This window comes from Corvus hawaiiensis, chromosome 1 (assembly GCF_020740725.1).
Source record: "Corvus hawaiiensis isolate bCorHaw1 chromosome 1, bCorHaw1.pri.cur, whole genome shotgun sequence".
In the NCBI taxonomy this organism is placed as follows: Eukaryota; Metazoa; Chordata; class Aves; order Passeriformes; family Corvidae; genus Corvus; species Corvus hawaiiensis.
In genome coordinates this window covers 33414392-33434412 of record NC_063213.1, presented here as the reverse complement: position 1 = coordinate 33434412, position 20021 = coordinate 33414392, and the positions used below count along the sequence as shown (strand labels likewise).

Genomic DNA, 20021 nt, shown 5'->3' with positions numbered 1-20021 from the left:
ATTCTCCAGCTGCCAGGCTTGGTGAGCACATCAAGTATCAGCTCAAGATTCAATGGCAGCTCTAACTATGCCATTTTGGATGGCAAGGTGCCTAGGAACCCTGCAGGGCAACTTTTTTTCCACCCTATACGTGGAACACAAGACATTTGGGAAGGTAAAATTCAGTTCCAGTTGTGTGCAAGGGGCAAAAAGAGCCCTGGGAGGAGTTGAAGTCTTCGTTTCTGCTGCTATTTGCTCAGTGAATATGGGCTGCCTCACATCCTACATGTGTGAACTGTGCGGTCCTAGCACAGCTCAGCCCCATGGCTTCTTCACTCTGCTCTGTTGGGCGGCCTTTATATGGCCCCTGTGCATCCCTTGGGTATTGTAATTGCCATGGCTCAGCTGCAAATAGGTTTGCTTGTACTTGGTTACAGAGGAAAGAGTTGGATTTTCACTGTTTAGAGCTAGACTTGATAAGCATGGGAGGTTTTGTATACATTTTCATGCTTCTGTGTTGACAAATGAAGACCAGGGTTATTCAACAGGAAGTTTAATTTTCTGGTAGCTGTCAATGGCTCTACCATCACTAAGACATGTGAAAATATATTTCATAATAGGTATATGTGTGATTCACAGTTCTTTTATTTTGGCTATCTGATTTCATGCCAGGGGAATACTGCAGAATGTGCAAGTTATTCGTGGGGTTTTTTTGTTGTTTAGGGTTTTGGGGTTGGCTTTTTTCTTTTTTTTTTGGCTAGAATTGGTATTTAGTGTTAGCATGCCTGGATACCTCCCTGAGGATTAATTTATCAAACACTAAATAAAACATGTCTTCTGACTGTTTTCTTTTTCCTAATGTTTATTTTCCATGCCAGTAGAGAGGTTACATTTTTTAAATAGAAAGTGGAGGGAAAGCAAAAAAAGAGACTTAATAGGAGAAGAAAGATGCTGAAGAAATGAGGGATGAGGAGCCAGTCTATTGTGCACCAATCTGTCTCTTTCTCTTGGGAGAATAAGGAAATGACTTGTCTATAAAATTCTCATTAGACTAAAATAAGCACAAGTTTCTTCTGGAATCTAATTAGGCAATGTCAAATTGAGTAATAAAGGGTTGTTTTTTAATGAACTCCTGAGGACACTGGCTGAGCTTTAGCACTACTAAACTGTCTCTTAGAGTCAATTTCCCTATCTTCATGGTACTATTATATGGTTGGGTATCTGGGGAAGAAGAAAAAAGGGTCATTTATCAAAGTTGTAGGATTTGGAAAGACAAATGGCTTCCTGATCATCAACTTGTCCACATGCCAATAGCAAAATGTGCTATAATTTGCCTCTTTTGTTATTCCAGTCCAGTTCTCTGCAAGGGTACTTGTTTTAGAATGAAATTGTTCTTTCAAATTAAATTGGCCAAGAGTTGGTTTATTATAATTGAAACAAAGGTGCCAAGTATGGCATGCACAACATTGAAACAAAGTAGCTAAATAAGTATATTAAGAATTATTTAGGGGTTTTTTTTTTTTTTTTTTTTTTTTTTTTTTTTTTTTTTTTTGGTGCCAGAAGGACTCAATCTGGAGGATCATTTTGCATTTAAGAGGTGACTAGAAGGTAATTAGCATTAGTTTCTACTGCATATGCAACAATTGACCAACTTCAAAGTATTCAGCGGTTTGGTTAGATTCAGATAAGCAACTTTAGGCTTGCATGTTTATCCAGGACTTATCTGAACTATTTGGGTTGAAGGAGGTAATGGCAACAAAACCTACAACTAACTGAAAGTTAATATTTTACGTTAATAAAACACCAGCTATTTTTAAAGAAAGGAGCAGGAAAGACTGAAAAATTAGGACACACTCCTTGACTGATATGAATCACTTTAGCATTTTTAAAATTGATGTAGACCACTAATATTTAACTTCCTTCCATATGTGGAATCCTAAAGGTTTTCGTTATGGGGTATGTGAGTCAGGATCAAATTTACTTGTTAATGTCAAATCTTTCACATGCTCCTCAGGGTGTTCTCAGCTTTTTGGGGTCCCTTCTTGAAAACTTCCTCTGTAGCCCTTTTAAAGTTTTCTTTTAAGTAGGTATTCAGGCAGAAGTAAGTAGATAGCATTTAAGTGATAGTCCTAAGCTATGATCTTGATTTATTATTTTCTCCTGCTCTTCCTTTCAGATGGTGGATGGAAAAAGTAAGTTAATGTACTAATATTTCCCAAGGGCTTTTGGGAAGAAAAAAAAGCTTTAAAATGGCTTCTAGGAACTTCAAGTATCATACTCTGTTGTGGAAATTGACATCAGGGTCTTTGCTGATGCCTTTGAACACAAAATATTCAGTGACTTCTACTTTCCAGGCCAAATATGGTGGACTTTTAACCATGGATGAGCCAGAATGGCTTGACTGAGTTGGCACACAGAATGAGGCAGGTTACACTCAGATGAATTTAGGTGAGGCTCAGAAATTTCCATACTATGAGTAGGGGGACTAGGAAAGTCCGGCTATATGTTTGCAGGTGTCAGCTGAGAGATTTGTACGTTGAAAGGAAGGTTCAGAAAAACTAGGTGGTATGTGGGGCTTTGTTTCTTTTTCCTTTTGAAAAGTGAGTAGTGGGTGCAGCTCTGGGGCGTCCAAAGGGCAGAGTGTCAGGGCACACCTCTGGTCAGAGACAGGTTAAAGCATCACCCAGAGATTGTAAAACACTCCTTTCTTACCCTTTTCAGTTTTGCTTGACATTCAGCCTTCCCCCATCTCTCCCCAAGCCTGCTTGTTTTACTGGCTAACTCTCCCCTTCCTTCATGCTGCACCTTCTGCTAAGCATCTGCTGAAATCCAGCTCCTACCATTGGTGTTGGACTGGTGCTGCTCTGTCTCCCTCACTCAACCTGCTGGCCCATGCCAAAGCTCGAGAGCAGTCTTAGTACCTCCAATGCTTCTGCAGTCTTTTTCCATTCTGGTACCTATTTTTAAATTTCCCTTTTGGTGCCTGCAGACTCTCCTTACCATGGTTGCTTCTGGTGTGCCATCCCATTGCTGCTTTCCACAGGGACAATGGCTGGTGCTGCAGGGAAGAGGATTTTGTAGCATAGCTTGGATGTGCACTTCAAGCAAGAGAAGTGCTGGCTGTATGAGTGCACCACCTTCATGCTTTGTTGACCAGGCTAATCCTTGAGCTGAAAATTTCAGTTTAATATGCACATCTGTACATGCAGATTAGCCCAGGGTCATTAGCTTTCTTATAGAGGAAACATTTTACATTAAAGAACATAATTGCTGAGCAGATATGCAAGGTATTTTGCAGTTACTATTTTCCAACCTAGCCCTTGATTCTTGATTCTGTTAAAACATACACACAGATATTTAACAACGCAGCTCATTCCATGTTCAGTATCTTGCACACTTGTAAACTGTTTCTCGGATTGGGACCAGTATGACCTGGGCTTCAGCAACTTGGGGATGTTAAACACATTACATAGGCTCTGCATTCATCAGGGTTTTCAGTGAGCAGTAGGTGGGACTGTGCTGCAAGATTAACTCAGTGTTTTTCAGAATGGAACTTCAAAATGCATCAGAGGAGTATTGGGCTTCACCCTCCTCTCTTGACATGTTGTCCTGCATGTATGAGAGGTCACAGAGAATTGTATTTAATGCACTGAGAATCTGAACATTTCTTTATTATTCAAAATAATTTCATAGGGACTTTGCTACTTAAAAATATGAGATTCAGATACATATTTTATACCTTTCAATGTTTGTCAAAGATGAAATTATCACAGCCAACTCTGAGACTACTGATGATTTCTTTTCAAAATATATCTGTTTCTGCTTTGGTAAGTGAAATAGCCACAGCATCTACAAGTTTCTCCCATGTTGCTCTGTATTTAGCCTGGAAAAATAATTTCTGATTACTGCAAATCCTGAAGTACAAGTCTTCTGTTGTTGAAGAACTTAAATAGAGGCAGTTAACACATTTACAAATGATCTTTATATATCATGAGCCCTTTAAATTTTGTGTTGAATTCACAATGATTTTATGGAGATTTTAAGTTCCTCTGCATTTCAGAGCTGTGACTCTTGAGTTTTCTTTTACTGTGGGCTTAAAGATTTACTGGTGTAGGGCTGATAAATTGCCTTTATTTTCAGGACATAAAACGTATCCCAAAGCAGGACAGTGCACCCTACACAGCAGAGACAGACTTAGAGTAGTTGCTGAGGTAGGGTGTGGAAAGACAATGGTGCCGTGGGCATTGTTTGACTGATTATAGTTTTGCAATTCTCTAGCTCTAGGTACATGTCTGTGTTTCAAAGTCTTTAGCAAGACTCCTGTTGGTTTCATGGGCTCTTTGATCAAGCTAATTTTGAATAAAATATACTAGGAAAAAAACCTAAAAGCAATAAATGGAAAATGGGCATTTTTCCCACAGAAAATAGGGTATGTGTTATTTCCAAAATTTTTCTCAGAACCACTCCAGGTCTCCAAAGAATTATTTTTTAGTTGAAATAATTTTGCATTAATAAACTAACTCTTTTAAGACAAATATTATATTTCTACTTTATGAGTATTTTCTGGTTTTGCTTCTCAGGGGACTATTTTATTATTTTCTTTTTTGGTTTTCTTTTTTTGCAAATACCAAAAAATGGCAAAAGAGAAAACCAAAAAGGAAGGGAAACTAGTAGGAACATGTAATCAAAAAAGTGAAAATTAATGTTTGTTTTGGTGTTTGCTTTTTTCCAGATGGCTCTATGAAAATTCATTTTGCACAAAATAAATGTGGGTTGATCCAGTGCACAGGCAAACAAACCTGTTTTCTGTTAACAAAGTTGTCATGCAGCACACGAAGACTAATAAAGCCAAACTCTATGAGAGTCCAAAATGTCTCCCCATGGAGATTCACCACACACACAAAGGAACTTGATGGCTTTTAGTTTATGTGGATGGTGATCCCTCCTGTCATGAACGTGAAAAGGCATAAAGGGAGAGGTAGCTCTGCCAGTGTCAACTCATCCATGCTGAGCTGTGCTTGCTGAAGAGCTCTCCCGAGGGCTTTGGTTAATGGACGAAGATAGCATGGCCAAGCTAGATGATGAATGCTTCCAGCTCTTCTTTTACCCTCTCTCCTCCCTCTCCCCATTCCAGGGCTTGAGTAACTGAGTAGTTCCTGAATAGGCTGCGGAATAAGCACTGACATCCATTTTTAAGTGAGCTATCACTGATTTTGGTTTGTCTTGACCACTCAGAGTTAGTGAGGAGTTTGGGCAGTTGTGCATCAGCAGCAGGTGTCCAGGGCAGTGCTGACAGTCCTCTCAGGACACTATCCTCCTTGTTCATCCCAGCTCTCAGCTCTACCTCTTCTGTTAACCCAGGGGAGAGGGTGGGTTGCATTTTGGATGCTGCCTTGTGATCCTCATCAGCAGCATCCCATAACATTATGTTCAGCTGAACTGATGTGCTTCTCTCTCGTCCTCTAGATTGCAGTTTTGGAGGAAATACATACAACAGCTCCATGAAATGGCACCTCCCCAGCAATCCCTGTGTTACATACCAGTGCCAGGTAAGGATGTCATAAAAATCGTGCTAATTGAGTTGTAAGCTTTTCCCAGGAAATCCCGAGCCTTCATTTATCCAATCCAAATAACCTGAAATATTTTATGCCCAAAGCACAATATGGACTTTGCATTTAAAGTAATTTAAATCCACTCAGATGCAGCCAGCTATAACCAAACATTCCAAAGTACAGGTTTTAAATGACTTGAGTACCCCGATACCCAAACTTTGCTGAAGGAGAGGTACATAGCCATGCCATTTCCTGCTGTCTTGACCTTGAAGTAAGTCCTCTTTTCTTCAGCATTCTAAGCCTTTTGTGAGATACAAATTATTTTAGTAATTGGACACTTCTGTGTGTATGTGTCCATAGGTTTTACCTTTCTTTAAGAAAACTCTACAGCCAAATCTTTTTTCTGGGCTCCTGCACTGTTAACACAGTGGTATTTTTGGTAGCTTGGCTATCTGCAACCATAACATTTTCAAGATTGTCACTTGTCAGGCTCAAACCAAGTAATTATGTAGGCGATTTTAGCTTATGTATATAAATAGGTCTGCCATTTTTGCTGACAATTTGATCTGGTTTTAATAGTAGCACTCAGGCAGCTACTCAGAATGGCAGTTGGGAAGAGGAGATTAGTGAGTATGAAGAGCTTCTACTAAGAGAAGAGAGTTTTAAGAGTTTTTTTTCTCTTTTTCTGTAATACTTCTGCTCTGTGAAACCAACTCATTTTTGAGAAAAAGTACACTGAGAAGACTGAAGCTGGAGCAGTATTCTGTATCCTTGCACTTAATGAAAAGAAACTCACTACATGAATTTAGATACACTGCGTGAAATTATCAGTTCTTTATTGCCTGTTTCAGTGTCTAAATGCAAAACTGGGTGATCCTGTTTACCCTAGATCCACTAATTTAAAAACAATTTTGCCTTGCCTCAAACAGCTGCAAGGAGAAAAAAAGCATAGAGCCTCACACCCAGGTTTGTTCAGGAGGACTCTTGACTTCTTGAATAAGTACAGGAAATGTTAATTTACTAATACTTATCAGGCAAAATATCAAAGATAAGCGTCTCCCCTCTGCAGAACAAGATGCTTTTATCTGCTTTCTAAGTCTATTTTCCTCCAATAGGAGAGGGAGGAGAATGCCCTGTGTCTGGCCTGTTTTCACCAGAGCTGCATGGCAGATTACTGAGGTAAAGGATTCCTGATAAAGCAGGATTCCTTTTCCTAAGAGGATGCTTGGTTTTTTACCTGATGCATTTTAAGGCAAATCCCATGTCTGGAGTCAGGGAGACTCCAGACAAGTGGATCTTTTGACTGTGGATTAATCTGAATCCTGATACCAGGCAGCGGTACGGAAAGAAAAGAAGTTTTGAAACCCAGTGCTTTGCAGCATGTGCTGGGCTTTAATTCTACTGTCAGTAATTGTGAATCTTTGCATGTTAAAGCAACCACAATGCTAACAATGCATGTGTTTGATCTGCTTCTTTTTCAGGAAGGAGTGATAGTAGAGTCAGAAGTACAGTGTGTTGTTCATTGCAAAAACCCTTCCAAACTCAGGGGAATGTGTTGTCCTGTGTGTCCAGGTGAGATTTCATGGTTAAGATGCTGTTCTACAAATCCAATGTATTTCTACTGATACCCATCATCACCTGGGAGGCTGCCTCTAACTTCTCTGTTATACTTAACAAGTTATGAAAATGTGGTGACTCACAATGCACAAAGTCACACAAGATACGTTTAATGTTTTAGTAGAGTACATGCAGACCAGGGGATGCATAGGCAATATCCTATGCCAATATCCATAGGTGTGTTTATGTCATTTTTCAGAGGGTCTGCAAGGTGGGTTTGCATGACTGATGACTATGATTTTGTTAAGAGGGGAAGGATAAGAGTAATTGTAAAAAAAAGAGATTCGCTTTTTGAAGGGGAGTGAGAATGGGTTGCCTTTGTGAAGCAGAGTGGCAAATTACCAGGTTTCTTAGGTTAATTTGATTTCATCAGAGATTTTGTAGGTAAGCACTGCTCCAGCTGTGATAGAATGGATTTATTATATTTTGATTAGTTATAATATCTATTAATATCTAATATAAACTCAGGGAGTAAGAATGAATTATTAAAAATAGACTAAAAAAGTGTTTTAAAGACACTCCTAATGGGAGACTTAGCATAGCCTTGACTTCATTTTTTGTAGAAGGATGTTTTCTTTCCCCTGCAAAAAAAGATATTTAGGGTTTCTCAAGGATTTGTTAAGGATTATGAAGTGATTTGTTTTCTTCTAAAGTGATCCTCTCTCTACAACTACCTGAAAGGAGGTTGTAGCAAGGTGGGGATTGGTTTCTTCTCCCAGGCAACCAGTCACAGGACAAGAGAACAGTTGCCAGCTGCTCAAGGGGAGGTTTGGCCTCCTCTGAGGACAACAGGAGGAATTTCAGCATGAAAAGGTTGTTAAACCTTGTAATGGACTGCCCAGGGTGTTGAAGTCAGTATCCCTGAAGTGGTTCAAGAAATGACTACATGTGGCACTTAGTGCAATGGTCTACTTGTTTAGATGGTAATCACTCAAAGGTTGGACTTGATATCTTGGAGGTCTTTTCCAACTGAAACAATTCCATGATTCTGTATCAGAGAGGATGGTACAATTTACTTTTCATATTGTTGTACAGTGGGTTGTGTTAGAGAGAAAAGGCAGCATTCTATCTTGAGCTAAACTTATTCCAATGCTGTTTTCCAGGTTGTGTATTTGAAGGGAGACTTTACAATGAAGGAGAAGAATTTAAGCCTGAAGGAAATAAATGTACTAAGTGCTCTTGTATTGTAAGTATTTGCCTTTTGGCATTGTATCTCCCTGTATGAACTTCAAAAGGCACATTTTTATTGCCATAACAAAGCAAAAATATAAGTAATTCAACACTATTATGCATTCTTCTCTTGGAATTCAGGTCTCTGTTGAAGAATTTGTGGCATTAATACACTGTATCACTCACATTTTGAATATATAATCTTTTTTGTGACCTTACACTGTATGCAGGTGGAGCAGGTGTTGAATAAGTGGTGCGTTTTTTGTGATAGGATCATGCAGGAGGAGACAGAAATCTTTTTGGCCTTCGTCTATTGATCAGCATTTATTAGATGCTTCTTTAAGCCAAAATTTTCCAAGGATTCCTTTCTGCTGTATGCAACAAAGGCTTTTTCTCTGAATTACTTAGAGAAAGAATGAGGGTAGCCTCCTGAGGCTGTCCCAGGTGGATTTTTGGCTTGATGCTTGATGAAAAGGTCATATCCTGGATTTTTTTATTTTTGACTAGCAACAATATAGAGAGGAAGTAATAATTGCATCCTTTGGGTAATGAGTACAGGCTTCTTTTTCACTTCCATTAAGTTAAAAGATAATGCTATATGAGTTGGGGCAGATAACTTTGGCTTCCTTGCTGTAATCTGTGAAATGAGTAAAATGCAAAGTTCAAATCACTGCTTTTGTTGCAATTTGTGGGCTGGTTATCAGCAGAATATGTAAGGCTTTACATTTCAGTAGAATGCCAAGAAATTTGTCAGTACCAGACACAGTTCTCCTGCATCATGAAAATAAAATAAAAAAAGGAAGAGAGAAAGACTTCAAAAACGAATATATCTCTACACCCATACATGCCTTTAATGTAGCCGCTGCAGAGTACTTGAACTGTTCTGTGGGGAAAAAAACCCTGGTAATCTGCAAAATTAATTTACACTAAGTCATCACTGCTCCTGTGGAGATCAGGGTGCTCAGGTAATTTTTTTTTTTTAAAGTTTTAATCCTGTAATAATGAAAACATGCCATCACACATGTCACAGGGATATATCCCCTGGGCTCCTGCTCTACTGAATGCCTTCAGTCCCAGGCTGAGAACTCCCTCTGTACTTGGTCCCCCTCTCACTTCAGCTTCAGCTGTAAAGCAGTAGCTTTACACTCCAGCTTTCCTTAGTTATGTTCCTCAGGGGAAGGCAGGTCTGAATGATTGAGGAGTTTGTGGAAACATGCTTGAGTTTTTGGGCTCTGTTTTGCTCTTTCATAAGTACTGTACAGATATTGCCTATTGCCCAGTTATTGGTGTGCCAACATCTCCTTGATCAACTTTCCTTTGTTCTCTGAATATCAAAAGCTTCTGTGCTGAGAAGAGCATTGGAGGTGGGAGATACCTGGGGAGAGCAGTGTAAAGAAATAAAGGAATAAAGGGTAACACCTGAAGGTCTGACCTGGAGAGTTAGTCAGCTGTGTTAGAGAAGGAAACGCATCAACTGTTGAGAGTAAGAAGTTTAAAGGCACTTAACCATCCGTTCCAAGAAAGACAACATGATTGTTTTGTGTGTTAATGACTTCTGTATAAAATGTCCAGCTCTCATTCTGAATCTTTCTGACAGTTAAAGAAGTGCCATCTACGTGTAAGCCACACCAGATCTCCCTTCCCTCTCTCTGCACAGCCTTTTTTACCCTCTTGCTAGTTTCCTCCAGAATTTGATCCTATGCTAATTCCTATGTGATTTAAATTTGAAGTAAATAAAGGGGGCATCCTCAGGGCTGTGATAGCAGTTTGGTACCTGCTTTGCATCCATTCCCTTTTGGGAATGGGTGCTCAGTGAATCTCTTATCTAAGCAGTTGGTGGATGGATGTCTTATTTGAAGATACCTATCTAGTCATGCAAAGTGATGGGAACAGGCTTGTGTGTGATGTGCTGTAATTTGTACAGGCTTTAACAGATGGAGGGAAGCTCCTCACCCCAAATTAGACTTCTGGGATTTCAGATTGTAACTAGTGAGTCTTTTGTGGAAACATGGCATAGGAGGTAGCACAAATTATTGCTAAGCTATTTTGGGGATGTGTGTATAAGGATTCCAGCTACTCTCACTTCAGGGTGAATTCTGCATTTTACTTGGGAGCAAGCTTTTCAAACAATGGATGATTCTGGACTCCACAGGCCATCACTGTTCTGGGGGTAGCTCAAACTTGGGACTGCGGACACCATTGAACAGGAAGAAAGTAAAGAAGGATGTCTGTGGTTTGTTTTCCCAGAGAGATGAAGGGTTGATCAGCACTCACTAAATGTATTAAAATGAGGAATTACTTAAAAAAAAGGAATTTTTTGTTGCAAAATGATGCACCCAAAGGTCAGTACACGTCTGCAAGTCTGGGCAGTGGGGATGCATCTTGGGAAAGCACTTTGGTAGTTCAGGTTCATGATATTTTCAGCTCAAAATGGTGCCTACTAGATACTGTTGAGCTCCCAAAGAATGTGAAATGGCTGTTAAGTTGTTGGGATTTTTTGTTTATTTGTTTATTTGTTGTTTGGGCAAATGAGGATAAAACTGGGATTTTAGGAGCTAGAGGTCCCCATCTTGGTGGAACAGGCTGGCCAGTTGGAGGGCTTGCTATGTGTTCCATGGCCCTGAAGGGCAGAGAAAGCAATGGCATGCCTACACCTGGGTGATTCACTCGGTCCTTACCCACTGGGTGCTTAACTCACCAATATAGTTCCTGTTTAACACCGCTTGTGGTCCTAGGTACTGTCTACTGAAAACTAGACCTAACCCACCAAACTCATTTCATGGAGGCCAGAAAAACAAGCCATTAACTAATAACTTCTGGGTTGTTACCAAGCCAGGCTGTGCTCGCAGCGGTGAGGCAGAGATGAAAGGCCCTGTATTCCATTACCGCTCTCCTAAGTGAGCTGCTCCTTGGGGCGACTAAGATTTCTTGCTGAAAATGAGAATGTATCACCTCTCACTCAATGCATATTGCCTGTCAGGAGTGAACGAGCTGACTTCTAATGACTCAGTTTCTCTGGGGAGAGGCAATTGTGTAGGAAAGGTGGATGGGATAATAGGATCTCCTCGCACCCCAGCTGAAACCCAGCTGTCTTGCAATAATTCATCTGTCTGGCCTATTCCTGCTTTTTGTGATAGGCCAGTGGCCTGTTCTAGAGAAACCTTGGCTATTTTCCCTACCGTAAGCACCTACTTACATGAAGGACTGGCTTCTTTAATCAAGTGTTATTTCTCAGATACTACTTTTATGAGGTCGAGAGTGTGTTTCTGCTTGCACAGTAAGAGCACTTGGCTTACATGTTTCCTTTCCTACAGCCTGCATTAAAATAGTCAGACTGTGATTATCGTAAATGTTTTCATTTTCTCCTTTGATGTAGCACGTTTGGGAAAAAAAAATAGTGGAGAGGGAAGGAGAGAGAGCCAGGGAGGGAGGAGAGGAGGTTTGGCAGGAAAGTGACCTTGCGTGAGAGCGGTAACCATGGAGAAGCTTATCTTTAGGTGGTAGTATCCACACTCATAACCAGCCCCTTTTGATTCCTTTGAGCGCTGTTACCCAGACCGTGGGCGCTGCGTGTTCCGGCATGCGAGGCATGCGGCCGTGCGAGGCACCGCCACGCTGAGAGCGCGCAGCCCCACGGAGACGCTGCAGCTCAGGGCCGGCCCTTCTCCACACCCCTCCGGGGAGAAGGGAAGTGGACCTGCTTGGGAAATGGAGGCTGGGTTATAGCATTGCTGGGATGGTTGAGAGCTGGGAGTGGGAAAGGTTGCACCGTCTGTCTGTCCTGCAGAGAGGCATGTCCTGGGGACGACTGATAGCAGGGTGGTTATGTGTGTTTGGTCCCCAAACAGCATAGTTTCACAAAAGCAACTCTGTCCTCTTAGCTGTTCTTCCAAAATGATTTGGAACAAATAAAACCCAAATAGCTGAAAGCAGAGCACAGGGATTTGAGGCTCTTGGAGAGCTGAATCAAAAAGGAGCCTCTGGTCAATCTCCTTTGCATCATCGGGGGCTTTTAAACCACTGCTTAGAGGGGTTCAAGATGTGCCCAGCCACTGGTCTGCAGGTGCACTTGTGAGTGTGTGCATGCAGGAAATGTCTTGTCACTTATATTCCTGAGTGCTTGGATGCAAATACTGAATAATAAAAGTTTTGCTCAAAGAAAAGGAAATCACGACGGCAATATCTGTTTCTAAATCTAATAACAGGCATTTCAATTGTGATAAGTAATGAGAAACTACATATGTAAATGTTTTGGATGCTGAGGGTGGAATTAATCTTGTCTAGCTCCAGCTATTCAGAAGTAATGTGTCTGATCTGAACTACTTATCTGGGCTCCTCTTCAGTTAATGGAAAGAGAGAGAGGTGGGATGGATTACTCTCTGCAGTTGCTTATCTTCCTTCACTAAGTAGAGGGGGAGCCTACCCAGCTCCTGGCCTTAGGAATGGCTGAAGATAGCCAAGACCGATCCTGCCCCTGCAGTCAGCTGGGTGATTAAGCATCTTGATAGTGCTTTAAAGGCTTGGCTTTAACCAGTATTGGGAGCTGCTGGAATACATTCCCACCACAAAAGACAGTGGGGGAGGTACGCCAGTCTACTGGGAAACTTAGGGGAACATGCAATTAAATGTATCCTCAGTGAAGGCTGAGGATAATTCAAATTCAAATTTCCATCCTTAGTGCAGTGCCAAATGCTGATCTTCCCAAATTTCCATGTACTTCAGCTGCTTTGATTCAGCTCCAAACTGCAGCAGACACTGTCTGCCCTTACTCTGGGGCTAAGAAACAGAGACAAGTAGTTGTAGTGAGGCGTGGAAAAGCAAAGAGTTGGTCTTTTGGTAGGAGCAGTGTGCACATCCTCAGTTAATGACATTAGTAAAGAGTTTGGTTTATGGATGGATGCAAAAGGAGACTAGGAAGAGCTCAGAAATGGGATGTGGAGGGTTAGTCACCGTGTCTCTCTGGGAACACCCCATAATTTTTTCTGCAGATTTTTTGCAAGGCTAGACAGTTTGGCTTTCCCAGTAGCCTAATAAACCAGTCTTCCAGGTAGGTGAAGTGTGGTTGTGGAGATAGGTGTGGAAGAGCAAGGACTTGGTATGTGCTGAGCTTCAGCAAGAAAAGTAATGCAGCATGGAGAGATAGGCATTCTCCTGTTATTTGTTTTTTCTTTATCTGATTTTCTTCAGGCTTCCAAAAGTATACTTACCTTCATGGGGATTGTACACTACCTGGGTCATGTCTGAAATATTAAATTCCTTTAATTTTGGAAATATCACAGTTAAAAAAAATAATTTAGACATCTTAAAAAAAAGATTAAAAACAGTGTGAGTTTTTTTCGCTTATCAACATGCATAGCCATTTTCAATCTTCTTTTGATTTCTCTCAAAAAATGTCTCTGAGTAAAAGTTAAAAATTATTTAATAAAACTCAAGAAGCAAAGTTAAAAAAAAACATATTCACAATTTTTCTGAAAAACAAGTAAACTGGCATAGCAGTGCAAGCGGGCATAATTCAGTGAAGTTATTCAGTGTAAATAATTTTTAATCATAAGCACTTCAAATTTTAGACTTGGGAAGCATTTTTCTGTGTCAAGGTCTCATTTCCTCCCTCTGTGAATATTTGACTTTCATCCTACTCTCCTACCTGCAGAGCTTCCTAGCTCACCTAGTCAGAGTGTGTTCCCAGCTTAGGCTGCAGAAACCCTTCACCATACTTTTAATTTTGGTGAGGATGAGTGTTCCTGTTCAGTGAGAGACTGTGCCCTGTTTGGGTGCATTTCTGGGGGAATAGAGGTATTGAGCAGCTCCCTGAAGGTCTAGATTACTCTTTAAGGATCATGAGCTCAGAACACACAGCCTCTTTCTCATAACCCCTCCTTCCTTGGAGCCTTTTTCCTTGCGCCCCCCCTACTCTTCAGGCTTCAGGTCAAATTTTCCTTCTATGGTTCAGCATGGTCCCTGTTCCTCTGGCTGTGCAGTCAGAGGGGCCTGCCTCCAGCTGTTCTTCCTTGTCCATCGTTTCATATAGGTAGCCCTATCAGTTATTATTTCTGAGATGGCATGTATGGGCAGCAGTAAAAGATGAGTGCCTGTTGTGCTTTATGTCCTAAGGACATGCATTTCTGTCCCTGAGAGAAAAAAATGTGGAAAAAGAATGTGAAGGAAGATGAAAGCATGATTTGGCAGATTTCTGTGGGGAATTTTTCCTGTCAGAAGAGGAGGGTGGAAATGCTGAGGCATTGAAGGAAGGTGCTCTGACATTATAAGGCACTTGTTTAGATAGAGGCTGTCTTTTCAGTTTTATGATCAAAGATGGTATTGTGATAATGAATAAATCAGGTGATACTTGAAGCCATGAAAAACTTAAAGCTTCTTGGGTACCCGAATGGCCCAAATGAATGCTGATTAACAGCACTCCCGAACTGGGCATTGCAGTACAGAGAAAAAGTGTCCAGGTCTTCTTGTCATTTAAAGGCAATGTATACACAAAGCAGGGTGGATTTTGCCTTCCTAAAGCATATAAGGAAAACAATAATGCAGGCTGACCACTTTTAAATGGTGATAATAAGGGCTTATATCATGAGTGCAGGTTGCTGTTGTTCCTGAGAGAAAAGGAACAGAGCTTATGCTGTCAGGTGTCTGTCCCCTGTCTTGTTAAACTTTTCCTAATTAACAGGCTGAGATTGATTATTCTTACTGACAAAGAAGAATTAAGTACACAGAGCTTTAGCAATAAAAGGAGAGCTGTTAACAGGCATCTTCTGATGAGGGGACTATTTTTTATTGGCATTGGGGTGCAATGAGGACTGCAAACATCTCTGCTATAACTCACTCCTTGCAAAGGCAAGGATCTATCTTAGAGAAAAAACCAAAGCAGTAAGATGGCAGAAAACAAAGAACCTGGTTAAACTAAGCAAACAAACAAGCAAAAAAAGAACCTGCTGTCCATCAGGGGATGAAAGGGTTGCACGTGGTTCCAGAAGTGCCCAGTGAAGACAAAGGTTTTATGAGAGAGTCTTCAAATGGGAATGCGTGTGGCATCTCATGGGAACGCTTGTGTGCAGAATTGATTTGGGTTTAAAAGATTCCCACAAATTGTGGTAGGAAGCAGTAAAAGCAATAGCTTGTCAATTAACAGGGCCTTTGTTTGCCAAACATTTTATGGAGAGTCCAAGACCCTTTTGGCTGGTGGTACAATGAAGGAAAGGCTGAAAAGAGTAGAGTGCTTGGCTTTCATGTTTGTCATCCTTTCGGTTTAAATAAACTTGGATGTTGCAGTTTTGGGGCTTGTTATCAGGTAACAATAGTTAATGATTTTAAACTTGCACACAGCCTCCTGTGTCCTTAGACTAGATGGTTTAGTAAACACAGTCCTGGTAAATGAATTTACATGAGAGCTTAATTAACTGCATAATACCTACTTGTTTTCCCCTCTCTAATTTTCAAAAGCAAAAAATAAAATAAAAATAAAATATTGGAGACAGTATGTTGTTACATTTGGGCCTTTAGGTTTTATCATAGAATCATAAAATGTTAAGAGTTTGGAATAGACCTCAAAGGTCATCTAGTCCCACCTCCCCTCCCACTAGACCAGGTTGCTCAAGACCTTACGCAACCTGGTTTTGAATGAAAATAAATATTAGCTCAGTTGGCTGGAGCATGCTGCTAATAACACCAAGGTTGTGGGTTTGGTCCCTGTATAGGCCATTCACTTAAGAGCTGGACTCAATGATCCTTGTGTGCCCCTTCCAACTCAAAATATTCTGTGATTCTGTGATTTTCTACCCCTCTTTCTTAAGTCTGACCTCATATCACTTTGGGTATTGAATTATTTTAGTTAATCATGTGTTACTTTTGTTGACATTGTTCATATTTAATGTATTTTGTAGAAGATGTAAAATGAAATTTGGGATCAATAAATCTGAATTGCTGTTGAGCTCTAGTGTGGTTGCCAAATTCCATTTTGACTTACTATCACTCTGCCTAAATTCTCCTTGCTCTTTCTACTGCATCCTACAGCATTGTTTTTGTTTTCTGTCCTTGAAGCATTTTGTGTTGATAAGGGAGTAAGTTTCCAGCTCTAACTGATAAACTAGTCTCCAGCTGGGACATGTGATAAACTAACATTTCTTGAAACAAACCAGTCGTATTGAAAGGATAGCTAAAGCTCCTTGGATTCCACCAACGTTTTAAATGTTAGCAAAAATACTTACTGCTTTTGCCTTATTTAGTGACTGGAGACAAACACATTGGATAGTCAAGGGGAGGAAAATTATACTCAGCAAATTATTTTCAGGATTGTGACAGACTGTAACTTTTTTATACAATTCATCCTGTTAGGCTGAGAGCAGAATAGGCAGAATAATTAATTGGCTGTCAAAATAGACATGGGAAACAGAAAAGGGAAAAAAAAGTGCTTTGAGACATGCCAGTGATTTACTTACTCTGGTTTAACCTGTCAGAAATAGAATGTGACTAGGTGCCAAACTATCGTAACATCCTTGGCACTCTGCTGTGGGTACATCAATGTGAAGCAAAGTTGCAGAAATCCTTGCAGGCAGCAAAGGGCTTGGGTCAAGAGTGGGACGTAAACACCCAGCTTCCAGTGTGGGTGCCTGAATATGAAAGGTGACTCCTTAAAAATGCTTTCTAACTCTAGCGATAGAAATTGCCTGAATGTCTCAGCTTTCTTCCAGGAAGTTCTGCTCCCACGGTACCTAAACTTCTCTCCCAAACATGACTAGAACACTATTAAACTTAACAACTCCAAGGTTCATTGAAAACCGAAGAAGTTTTCAGCTCTCTGCCAGAAGCTTTGTAATGAAGCATCGAGATTTTCTACAGAAAGCAGATGTGTGTGTGCATGTGCTGCTTTTTTTTTTTCTTTTTCCTACTGGCATTACTTGTTATTTTGTGCTAAAATCATTGGTATGGAAATTTCTTTATTGCCCGTACTTGGGTGTCAGAGTTGATGCAATTGAAAGACCAGATTTCCGGCACTCAGATCTCATGTTTGAGGCATTGGAGCACTTGAGTAGCTTGCGTGCTTTGTATGGTTTCTTTTCCCTTTTTTCTTCTCCAGAACACAGCACCAGGAATTTTCTAAGAGTAGGACAGAAGCTAATGTGCCTTTGCCAATAGAATCCTTCTTCACAGGAAAAAAAAAGAGCCAGTCTCAACTCTGAGAGCATAACAATGAGGAGAGTCTTGTTCCTTTTACTACCACCTGCCTTGCACCCAGATATTCAATATACTCAACAAAAATTTGAGAATTAGTTAATGCATGTGAAAATGATTAACTGCAAGAAGTATAAGGATTTTCTGCTTTCCATTGCTTAGGCTGTTCTCTGCCCTCTCTCCAAGAGGCAGCATAACTTTCCTTCTCCTGGATGCAGCTGAATAGCAATTCTTCCTAGCAGTCTCAGTTGCTGATGTACTATTTATTCTTTCAGCAGCCAGCTGAACTGCCCTGCTCCCTGTCTTTTGAGGTCAGTTTTTTAAATTCCCAAAGGTTCCTGCAATTACCATCCTCCACCTGCCCCCCCCACCCATCTAAGATTTTAGTGCTGCACTTAAGCAAGTGTGGGTAAGTCTGGGATGATGCAGGGAGGGAAAATCCTATGTTTATTGTATCTTCTACTGTCCACTGCTTTTTGTAGTTGACAGGCACATGTAAAATCTCTTATCAGTAGTACTTGCACAGCATCTCCTACTGTGATGTTGTCTTTTTGACTGTGAGCCTGATTCTAACTTAGTGAGCATTTTATAAAGTAGCTAAGTGGGAATAGGGCCCATAAAAGTTGACACCTGGTGGAAACCAAGCCAGGGAGGCATTTTCTTTCCCCTTGGTGGTGTTACATTCCTTGTGGTCTGCAGTAATAGCTCTGCCTCCTGAAGTATGGGCTGTGGGGTTTTACTTCATGTTCAAATTGCCAGCACTTGAAGCTTTAGCATTTGTGGTATTTGGAGGACACATTTTGGCTTCCTGAGTATTCAGTGCAGCAGAGGTAACAGCAAGTGATTATATAAAATGAGGAGTAAGTTACAGGCTAGTTTGAGGACTGAGGGGGATGGAGAGAGGAGAAACATGATTGTACAACAGAAATATCATCAACTCATGTAACACATTTGCTGTCACTCTCCCGAGAACAGTATTTTGCAGTGTTTCTCTCAGTCAGATAAGAGGCTAATGAGGATACTATTAATATACCTAATGACCAAAGGTACTTTTTGCAGTTGTCATAGTGAGTGCCTATTTGTATTTCTAAATATCTTACCCGTCTGCCTCTCATTGCTGACAGTCCCTGGGAAATCCTTTATCTCAGACTTTCTTCAAACTTATGGAAAGGTGGCAAAGTTCCCCAAGTAGGCTTGGATTTGACTTGCTTGTTCCCTGATACTGCTCTTCAGACTTCAGTATATAGCCTGGCATACTCTGATTATAGTAAATTTTTGATTCCTTGTCTGATTTTTCTTGTAGGGCAATGGGTTCCAAACAGAGAGGATGTTCCCTTCTCAGTATGTAACAGGGCTTGGCAGAGGGGAGCCAAGTCATGCCTAGGGGATTCATTTTTTCATTCTTGATAGAGTGGTTGTAAAATAACGTGTGAAGCACGCAGTGCTCTAAGGGAGCAAGCAGGGCTCAAATTGGCTGGCACCCTGGAACTGCTACAGAAAGCAAAGATGCTAGCTTGCCTATGAAAACCTAGGGGTATCCAGACAGTACAGAGATTAAAATCTGTAATTTCCAGCTCCCCACAAAATCCTTCATCTCTCCTTCATTTTGAACTCTATCTTTTTCTAAATACTTATGTTTATTAAAGTGGGGAAGCATGCATAAGATGTATCCTGGCAGTGGGCAGATGAAAGCAAAGGCAAAAAAAAGCAATTAATAATTTCTGATGTACAGGATCTAGAAGGTATTTGTGCTCTTGCAAACAAAGTAAACATGTCATGATGGGAGTAGGAGCTTTAAGTCAGTATCATAAAAATAATTGAAAATCTCATTTGAAGTTCATATCAACTTTGATCAGATAGAAGACTTTCTCCTAGGGATGACACTTGCCCACAGAAGGAAAACTAAAATAAAGCATAGCATACCACACATGCCTCGTCAGGATAGCCTGAAATATTCATATCTGGAATGCCAACAAGCATATTTGTGGTTCAACTACAGAATAAATAACAATTTAATATTATTAATTAAAAATTATTTAAGCACACAATCTCTGGGTAGTGTATAATATGAGGTGTATTAAACTCTTCTTCCCCATTTCTTTTCCTCTGCTTCCCCTGGTACTGAACAGTAATTTGGATAAAATTTAGTCTTCTATAATAGCTTTCCAAATTACTGGTTTAATAAATCAGAACCAATACGTTGAAAATGTGTAGGAGTTTGACAATTTGTCTTCAACAGCCATAATACCAGAATGAGGATGTGTCAGCCCTATGAAATATTATCAAGATGTTTCTTCACAGTCTGTTGACAGAAATGAAGTTGCTGGAGTTTTTTTAGCATTCAAGGTTTCAGCATTTCAGTGCAGAAAGGAAAGCAGTGAAAAGAAACAGGATGGAAATTTTCAAACATGATAACTTATGGTCGTGTTCTTAGTTTTGACTTTTGACTCCAAAATCTACATGTCTTCAAATAAGACAGTGCTGAATTCCACCACCTCATTCTCAAGTGAAAAAGCCTCAACAGCA

The 20021-nt window shown here is 40.4% G+C and overlaps 1 protein-coding gene across 8 annotated transcripts in view; it reads left to right on the top strand.

The window, feature by feature from the left end:
• BMPER (BMP binding endothelial regulator) overlaps window positions 1-20021 on the top strand; it is a 151020-nt gene that overhangs the window by 31492 nt on the left and 99507 nt on the right. For all 8 annotated transcript variants that reach the window (XM_048299252.1, XM_048299260.1, XM_048299243.1 and 5 more), the window contains exons 4-6: window positions 5446-5528; window positions 7013-7103; window positions 8252-8334. In XM_048299252.1, the coding sequence (XP_048155209.1) occupies window positions 5446-5528; window positions 7013-7103; window positions 8252-8334 (257 nt within the window). The remainder of the gene's footprint in view (window positions 1-5445; window positions 5529-7012; window positions 7104-8251; window positions 8335-20021) is intronic.